Source organism: Paramisgurnus dabryanus, chromosome 18 (assembly GCF_030506205.2).
Source record: "Paramisgurnus dabryanus chromosome 18, PD_genome_1.1, whole genome shotgun sequence".
Taxonomy (NCBI): Eukaryota; Metazoa; Chordata; class Actinopteri; order Cypriniformes; family Cobitidae; genus Paramisgurnus; species Paramisgurnus dabryanus.
In genome coordinates, this window is record NC_133354.1 from 7,796,618 (window position 1) to 7,806,148 (window position 9,531).

At 37.6% G+C, this 9,531-nt stretch overlaps 1 protein-coding gene across 1 annotated transcript; it reads left to right on the forward strand.

Annotated features, from left to right (window-relative positions):
- Positions 1-2,117: 2,117 nt before the first annotated feature.
- On the forward strand, positions 2,118-9,368 carry klhl8 (kelch-like family member 8). The gene is made up of 10 exons (XM_065243567.2): positions 2,118-2,176; positions 3,823-4,010; positions 4,108-4,656; positions 4,933-5,119; positions 5,201-5,344; positions 6,332-6,443; positions 6,567-6,735; positions 7,368-7,527; positions 7,608-7,809; positions 7,891-9,368. Exons 2-10 carry the CDS (start codon positions 3,846-3,848, stop codon positions 8,012-8,014), a joined length of 1,812 nt encoding a protein of 603 aa, XP_065099639.1. The 5' UTR covers positions 2,118-2,176; positions 3,823-3,845; the 3' UTR covers positions 8,015-9,368.
- The last annotated feature ends 163 nt before the right edge of the window (positions 9,369-9,531 follow it).

A 9,531-nucleotide genomic window follows, 5' to 3' on the forward strand; every position in this document is an offset into this window, starting at 1 on the left:
GAAAGGTTCAAAGAAAAAGAGGGTTTAGTATAGGGGTGGAAAGAGCAGTGACCTTGTTGCAATGCATTGTGGGATTGCACAGGAAACACTGCATGGTAACCATTATTAGCTTTTATGTTTACTACACAGTGACATTAAAGGAAATCTGCCGAGAAGTTTATTGATGTGTCAATAATTAGACTCATTTCAAGCTTGCTGAATATCTGACATGACAACTAATATTCTTTATATTTTTATTTTATAAGCGAAGGCAAATTACTTTCTCTCTACAGTGTGTAAATGAAAATGTCTTACCGTGGGCCGTGTCAGATGTCTCTGTATCTGTAAACAAGGACAAAACTTTACTTAAATCTTAAACTAAGGGTCTAAACCAGTGTTTCTCAAACTTTTTCACCCCAGGACCACTTTATCTTCCAATTTTTTTCTGAGGACCACCTAACAGAATCCAACTCTAACACTCCCCCAAAAAACGAAAAAATAGGAAGGATAAGCTAAATGTAAGTTTAATATGCAACTGTTTCAAGTCAAAAACTAATTTTTTTTTTTAAACAAATGCAATGCTATGTTCAGAAATTATTATATGAATTTGATTTCATTTGAAAAGTAAATGTGAAATGAGTTACAGCTTAATATGAACAACAAACTGCACATGTGAAAAAAAACTGCAATTAAATATACTATAACAGCCTAGGTTCCACTTAATGTCATACCAAAGAGCCATTAATTTAAAACTGAGGTGGTGGGTATATGAAGTCTGTGGGTGTAACTATCGTAACAATAAAATACTGAGAAAAAAAATGTTCCCCTTAATGTCCAAAATCACTGAAATTACAGGGATTTTACACATGAAACAAAAACTAGTAGATTACAAAACTAATAGATCTGTGGATTTTTGCTGCTTTCAGTTGACGCTTGATCTTTTATTTTGACTCCTCTTTGGTTTAACCACAGATCCATTTTTACGTTATTAAAACAGAATGGCAAGAACTGATATCACAGTTTTTCAAGTGCATTAAAAATCTACTTAAATAAGTGACGATTGTATAAACACTTGCGTCATCTTTTGGCGGACCACTGGGGGGGGGGGGGTTGGTTGGCGGACCACTAGTGGTCCCCGGACAACACTTTAAGAATTACTGGTCTAAACACTTTTATAAAAGAATTAAACAACCTAATCTAATGACGCTTGGAGAAAATTCAGTGGTCACATGAAAAGCACAGCAAAATCCTCAATAACCCAACCCTGACGAAAACATTTCACTCTTTACCACCATACCTAACATTTGTGAATGTCGACATTAAGATTTTTAGCAGTAAAGATGAAGAAATTTGTGAAGTTACTGGAATGTCCATTCATCCACATGAAACGGTGCGCGTGCTTGTGTGGGTGTGCTTATGTGCGTGCGTGTGCTTTTTGTTTCGCTCTTGCAGTGACACACATTCAGAAATGATTCATTTTATTATTTACGAGGACAATAAAAATGTGCAATATTATCATGTATTTTACATATCTTTTCCCGTTTTCTTATTCATATACAGCTACTTTGAAACAATGCAATATTGTAAAAAAAAGTGCAATTTTATGTAAATAAATATCTTAATCACTTATCAATAAAATGTTGCTATGTGATTTTGTTTGAAATGTATTAAAATCAGTGATTGTGTTGTTTTTACTGCTGTTTGCAGTACAGTATGTGCTTTCACTATGTTCATACATACAATGAATGAAGAGTATACTGATTCTGTAAACTTTGCTAAGTGCATTTAATCTTTATTGTGATCATGCACAGAACAACGAAACTGGGTGCAAACCTATGGGAAAACGAGAAATATAAATATAAAGAACACAGACCTGACTTACTACAGATTGACAGATTATGATTTTGTAAAAGATTTTGTGATTTTTTTTTAGGTCACAAACTAGGTGTTCAGCCCAGATTTCCATGGATTATTTTTTATTTTAAACAGTATTTCTAAAATCATGCAACATTTTAAATGGTATTGTAATGTAAATTATTTGAAAGTATGTAATATTGGAATGCGTGAATTTTTACTGCAGACGAACAAGCCTCATACATTTCCCATTTTAAACTACAGTTCCCAGAATTCATAGCAGAGCATAACCCGGAAATGCCGTCGGTGCTTCCAGATTGAGAGTGCTGTTGTAGAAAATGAGGTAAAATATCCTGAAATTACTGAGATTTAATGTAATACAGTGAGATTTTAAGTGTGATAATAGTGTGCGTTTAAAGTAGTTTTATTATCCGTGTTGATGTTTGGCTCGCGTTAAATTCTGAGCAGTTTCATTCATTATTTACATGCCAAAACAACGAAGGATTTCAACCAGGATAACTTACATTTCACTAAACGTATTGCGAGTTCTTTTATGTAAGATAAAGTCCACGTTTTAAATGATGACTTAACAAACTGATGTTGATATTTGTGAGGCATAATAATGATTTTATTTGTTAAAGTGCTTCTCGTTTCAGATCTGATCAGATCTTTGTAAGTTAATATGAATCTTTAGTTTACGCAGAAACTTTTATTTCTTTGTGTTTCTGTGTGAACTATAAGTTTTACTCGTATGATTTATCAGAGTTTAATAAGTGTTGTGTACACATTAAGCCAACTTTCTACTTTAGCGTCGAAATATAAAAAGAAAAAAAATCTAATATTTTATTCTGATTATTGAAAGCAAGTGATTTGTTGACTGACAGTTTTGTTGTAAGTCAGTCACAGTTGTCAGTGTTGGGTTAAACTCATTCATCGTCTCAGTAGACCTCACACAAAAACTTTTTTATAACTCAATGTTTTTCCATTTGTTCGATAAATACATTAATATTAATGTTAAATAAAATATAAATACATTGTTTTTTAATTTCAAATTTTGCATTAAATGTTTGAGTTTTTTTTTAGCTTGCACACAAATCTAATCTCTGAGTCAAACCATAACCCTTGAATCATAAAGCATGTGAACTTCAAACCCAAACACTTAAATGTTTTCTGATTCATTTAACTTACAAAAAAAGCCATCATAAAATATTTTGTATAGCAGATTATTTTTATAAATTAACTTTTTAACAAGTACAGTACAGTACAGTACAGTTAAACATTTCTTAGTGTGGGCACAAAAAATGACTATGATGCTTAATCTACAGTATATTGCGTGTGTTAATAAACATTTTATATTTTTAAAATAAAGAAATTGTCTTTATTCATCATTATTTAGCGTGGTACCCACCTTATATGTTTCATTGAGGAATTACTTACTACCTTATTTACAACATTAACAACTATAACAGTAAACATTTTAATGCTAGCAAATCAGAGTAAAGGCCAAGGGTTGATTCTGATCAGCGATAGGAGACCGGATGATTGTTACTGATAAAAGGATTTTTAAAAATATTTCACCAAAATAAATTATTTGATGTTTTACTGTTTTAAAATGAATGTTTATCTGATTAAATGACGTGAGCTTATTTGGAACACATGTGGGCTTAAATGGTGCCCATATACCAATTAGGCCCCTTATTCATAAAATAAGAGATGAGTTTTGCATTTTATTATACAATGTTTTTATGTCAAAAGTTTATGATAAACACCTAAATGTAGATTTTGGTGGGCTTTATTGGGTAAACTACTTACCCTATGTTAGTATAAAGAATAACTGCACTGTTAGGGTTGAACGAAGTGGATCTCCGTGTGTGTGTGAAAGCAGATGTTTAACAGCGATGATGTCAATGATGTTTTATGTGAATCTTTCCCATCACACTCAGACTATTAACAGATGATGTTTCTTCTCAATATTATTTTTGTGTGCAGGTGTGGGTTTGTGTGAGCGAGACATGGTGCCACCAGAAGATGTAAAGCAGCAGAAGTATTCGTCTTCATCGGGCGACGGGGACGGGGATGGATCTTTTGTGTTCGAGGCTCACGAGGCCTGGAAGGATTTCCACGATTCCCTCCGACAGTTCTACGAGAACGGTGAACTGTGTGATGTCACGCTAAAGGTAATCCACGCCTGCCACGCTCGCTCAAGTTTGTCAGTTGTTAGAGTTGAATCTTTATTTTTCTCCTTCATATTGTCTCTGTGTTTTTGCATTAAAGGTTGGAAACCGACTAATTCCATGTCACAAACTAGTTCTAGCCTGCGTCGTTCCGTACTTCCGTGCCATGTTCCTCTCGGACATGGCCGAAGCCAAACAGGACCTGATCGAGATACGCGATTTCGACGCTGACGCCATCCGAGACCTGGTGAGCTTCGCCTACTCGTCGCGTCTGACGCTAACGGTGGATAACGTTCAGCCGATGCTGTACGCTGCGTGCATCCTGCAGGTGGAGCTGATCGCTCGGGCTTGTTGCGAGTACATGAAAGCTCATTTCCATCCCTCCAACTGTCTGGCCGTGCGAACGTTTGCAGAGAGCCACAACAGAGTTGACTTGATGGACATGGCCGATCGGTACGCGTGCGAGCATTTCGCCGAAGTGGTGGAGTGCGAGGATTTCGTTAGCGTTTCACCGCAGCACCTGAAAACGCTGCTGGCCTCCAGCGACCTGAACATTCGGTCGGAAACTCAAGTGTACAACGCCGCAGTCAAGTGGCTGAAAGCGAACCCCGAGCACCACCAGGTCTGGCTGAATCAGATCGTTTCTCAGGTTAGCTGCAAGTGTGGTTCCCGAGAGGGCGTTTCAATAAATACGGTGGATAGGCCGGATTGGCGTAGGTAGAGTGCAGCTTCTTTGCAGGACGTCCAGATCCATGAACCCTAACCTCCGAGATGAGTTTCAGTATGACTTGAACGCTGAGGTGTGTTTCATCCATACCAGCTGAAGTTCACCTTAAAGTTCCCATATTTATTGAAACGCCCTCCTGGAGTTGACATTATTTGATTTGCTGACCAGGTTGTGTTTTAATGGGCTGTTTTCACGCAGGTGCGTCTTCCCCTGCTGTCGGTGGATTTCCTCACTGCCACCGTCGCTAAAGAGGAAATGATCAAGACCAGTTTGAACTGCAGAGACCTTATAGATGAAGCCCGTGATTATCACCTGCACCTGAGTAATAAAAGCGTTCCTGACTTTGAGTACTCCATCCGTACTACACCCCGCAAGCACACCGCAGGTCAGAAACTACACTTCTGTCAGCCCGGTGTCCTCGCGGAGGCGTCTTTAACGGAGCATTCGTGCCTTTGATCTTTGATAGGTGTGTTGTTCTGCGTCGGAGGACGGGGCGGCTCCGGTGACCCCTTCCGCAGTATCGAGTGTTACTCCATCAGTAAAAACAGCTGGTTCTTTGGACCTGAAATGAACAGCAGACGCCGACATGTGGGAGTGATTTCAGTGGCAGGTACGTCAGGAAGATAAAGAAAAGATCAAGATTCAATCTTTAGTACAGAGAGAGGAAATCACCTGAAGTTTTCCATTCCCTTTACTGCTTTTATTTAAAAGATCATATCTGCACAAAATATCTTCTCCTCCATTGGAGTATAAACTAGGGATAGAAATAATAATGAATTGCACTGAGCAAGATTCACATCACTGGGCAAAAGTATAGACTGAGACAAACGCAAGAATGGCCATCAGAATAATTCATGACTGTGTTATATACACAACTGTACTCTACTGGATGTGTCTAGAATGACAGAAATCTTCTCTTGTTGTTTTATCCAGCAGTTTCAGCCTGAATTCACATCAATCTGAGCTCTTATAGATTGCCTTTACTTCATCATCCTTTTCAAAAACACATCTTCGTTTCGTAATAAATGATTTCTATTTTATCTCTATAAAACAAATTTAGTCAAACGCCTTCAGATCAACAGGATTTTTATAAGATTTATAAAAGTGACCCTAAATCTATCTAATCCAAACAATAACAGAGACAGTGAAATGATGCTATAGAGCAAATATACTGTAGTAATCCGCTTCTACCCAATATTACCCACTGTAAGCAAAGTCGACAGGCATTCACGCTGTTTACTTTCATTTCTTTTACATATTTTAAGCATGTATACGTGCATCTTCTTTTCTTGGGCTATGGTTAGACGTCTATTTGATTTTCACTGACTGTCTTGTCTGAACCAAAATTGCTTGTTGGGGACCAGTGGTGTCCTACATGTGACGGCATGTGTAATGTAAAGTAAACAGTGTGTGACGTTTCTTGAGATTCAGTGCAGTTCTGTTTCGACAGATACATTTACATTCATTATGCGCATGTTTTTATCTTTATCTTTATTTGTATTTTAATTCAAAGAATAGAATGAATGTTTCACAAGCAAGACTGTGACCTGTGAAAAACTCACCGTATGATTGAAACCTGACGTAAATCCGTTCACAGGGATGGTTTACGCTGTTGGAGGTCACGATGGCAACGAACATCTCGGGAACATGGAGATCTTTGATCCACACACAAACAAGTGGATGATGAAGGCATCTATGAACACAAAACGGTAACACACGATTGTCTTAATGCAGACTGTTGTTTTATTTGTCCTCATGGACTGAATCATTTATCCGGTCAGCACATCATTCATTCAGTTCATTGAGAGCTGCAATTGTTTGTCTTGCTTTAGGAGGGGGATCGCACTGGCGGCTTTGGGGGGTCCCATCTATGCTATCGGTGGTCTGGATGATAACTCGTGCTTTAATGATGTGGAGCGTTACGACATAGAGTCGGATCGCTGGAGCGCCGTGGCCCCGATGAACACACCCAGAGGAGGCGTCGGTTCTGTGGCTCTCGGGGTATGAAACGCACACGACCACATGTTGCCTGGACAATCAAGGGCCAGATTGACTAAACGGGACGAATTAGTGTGAGAACTCTCAAAAATCAAATTTCTGTAATAACCAAGGCAGTTTACCAAGATCAGTGTAAAATGGTTTAAGACGTTCCTCTTTTTGAGTGTTAAATATTGGCACAAAAACCAGTAAACTGAATAAATGTGTGATTTTCCTCCTATAAATTGGGTCTGAAAGGGAAACTCCTACAAATGGATATGCGATAAGAACTGTGTCTACCTCTTGTCTTAATTTACAATCCCGATAGTATTTTTTTTAATGCCAAAACTAAGAGGTGTTTGCGCTGACCTGAACGGCTAGTAAATCTCCATTATTAATGTCTGATCGCTCTCAGTGACTCTTAGTCTGTCTGAACGCTCAGTTATTCTGTTTCTAGTAGTTACTCATGTCCTGACTGTTTACTAGAATAATTGGTTAAGAAGTTTAAAAAAATGTTTGTTGTTGTGATAGAGCTAAAGTATTTTTTGTTGGTTAACTGTCAGCAAACTGATCCATCAACGCAGTTTTTTTCTAGTATTATTTTATTAGTGTAAGTTTTTTTTTTTTTTAATCGATGGACCTGGTGCTTTTCTCAGGGTTACGTGTATGCGGTCGGTGGAAATGACGGTGTGGCATCATTGTCCAGTGTCGAGCGTTTCGACCCTCATCTGAACAAATGGACCGATGTGCGGGAAATGGGTCAGCGGCGCGCTGGGAACGGCGTCAGTGAACTCAACGGTTGCCTCTATGTTGTTGGTAAAGGTTAACTTATGTACTGTATGTCATGATTTGGATACGACTTGGTTTGGTATTGATCTCTCTCTCTCTTTCTGAAGGTGGTTTTGATGATAATTCTCCATTGAGTTCAGTGGAGCGGTTCGACCCCAGGATGAACAGATGGCAGTACGTGGCAGAGTTGACCACGCCGAGAGGCGGAGTCGGTGTCGCCACAGTGATGGGCCGTGTTTTTGCAGTAGGTGGACACAATGGCAACATCTACCTGAATACAGTGGAGGCCTTTGAGCCACGAACAAACAGGTGAGAGATGAAGCAGGACATTTCAAATAAAAAGCATTTTGAATCGGGTGGAAAACGGATGTTTATGTATATTTGTCTTAGATGGGAGCTGGTAGGCTCGGTGTCTCACTGTCGGGCCGGCGCGGGCGTCGCCGTCTGCTCCGCTCACATCACTCAGATTCGAGACATCGGACAGGGCTCCAGCAATGTTGTGGACTGCATGTAGTCATAACCTAACATCACAGCAAACAGTGGACGATCAAGTTACTCGTGTTGTATTTATTTCATGATGATCTTGCTCGGATATGAATTTCATTGTGTGCTTATTGTTTTTTTATTGTATGATGATGTTTGTGTGGCATTGCTGAATGTGTTGCTTTTGTCTGAAGTGTTTCACTTTTGTATACAAGGGATTCTTGATGGTGTTTGTTTGTGTGCGTGTGTACAATCATATTGACAGAAAGAGAGAGCTGTAGCAGAACATGTTTACTTTTTTCAGTCCGTCTTCCAGGAGAGTTTATTTTCGGCCACACTTTAACACATCTGCCTATTGTTTTCATGTTTCTTTTTTCGGTTCTGGTGTTTTTTTATTACGTTTGGATCGATGCACTGCAGAAATATTTTGATATTTATGGGCAAGATTGAGAAGCCTTGTTTTCATGTGTCTGAAATGGTGAAGAAATCCCAGATGTTTAATTCAAACAAGGTTTTAGCATGTGTGTCTTAATTTGTGTCGGTCAAAGATGTGTGGAGGAAAATGAATCTCCTGCTTTTCACTGCCAAACTGAAATAAAAGCTGAGAGATGTTATTCATCTTATTCTCTTTCCAGGAGGTTTTATTGCATTTGTTGTTATAAAAGATTTCTTTAATCACTAATAATCATTTTCTCTTTCAAATCTTTTGATATTTTATCTGTGCTGTTTTGAAACATACATATAAAATATTTCTGGTATTTTCTCAGTAGTTTTTTGTGCTGTGGCATGCAAATCTGATCAGAAATCATTTTTGAAATGTGTTGTTATAATAAGCATTTGTCATGGACATTAAAGCAGCTATAAATGTCACATGCTGTCTTTAATGGCCACAGATCTTTAAATATTCACATCTGGATATTTCTGTGCCAGCTGTTTTAAATACAAACTCATTTTACTTTAAATCTCAAGTGAAAGTTCTTTTAAAATGAGTTTTTTTATTAGACGTATTTATCTGTAGAAATACTTTTTTTGTCCATGAGATTATTTATATTATTCAGAATTGTTTTTATGTTGTTATATTTATAATGATTAAATAAAAAGTAGCAAATGAAATGTTTAATTTTTCATTTTGTCTTACCTGTGATACTCCAGATTTTGACAAGTCATATAAAACTTGACCGTATATGAAACTTCTAGCTGTTTTTCTGTGAATATAATTATTTGATTTGATCTGTGCCATAACACCAACTGTGCAAAATTACCTAAACCCACAGACGATGACAAATAATTTGCATTTTAGTTTTGTATTTGCTTTTTAATTGTTTACTGGCCCTTTTGAAATTGTAAAAAAGGTTAAAGAGTGACAACATCAGATCAATATATTAAAATATATTGTCCTAAAATATGTGCTGTCATGGGGCTTATGAAATAACCTTGTTTGGACTTTGAAATTGAGCATTTTCAATGAGAGGTTTTCAACGGTCAGACGTGTCCATTAAATAATATGAAATTTAAAAACTGACAGGTTAATGACAAAACCAAATGCGT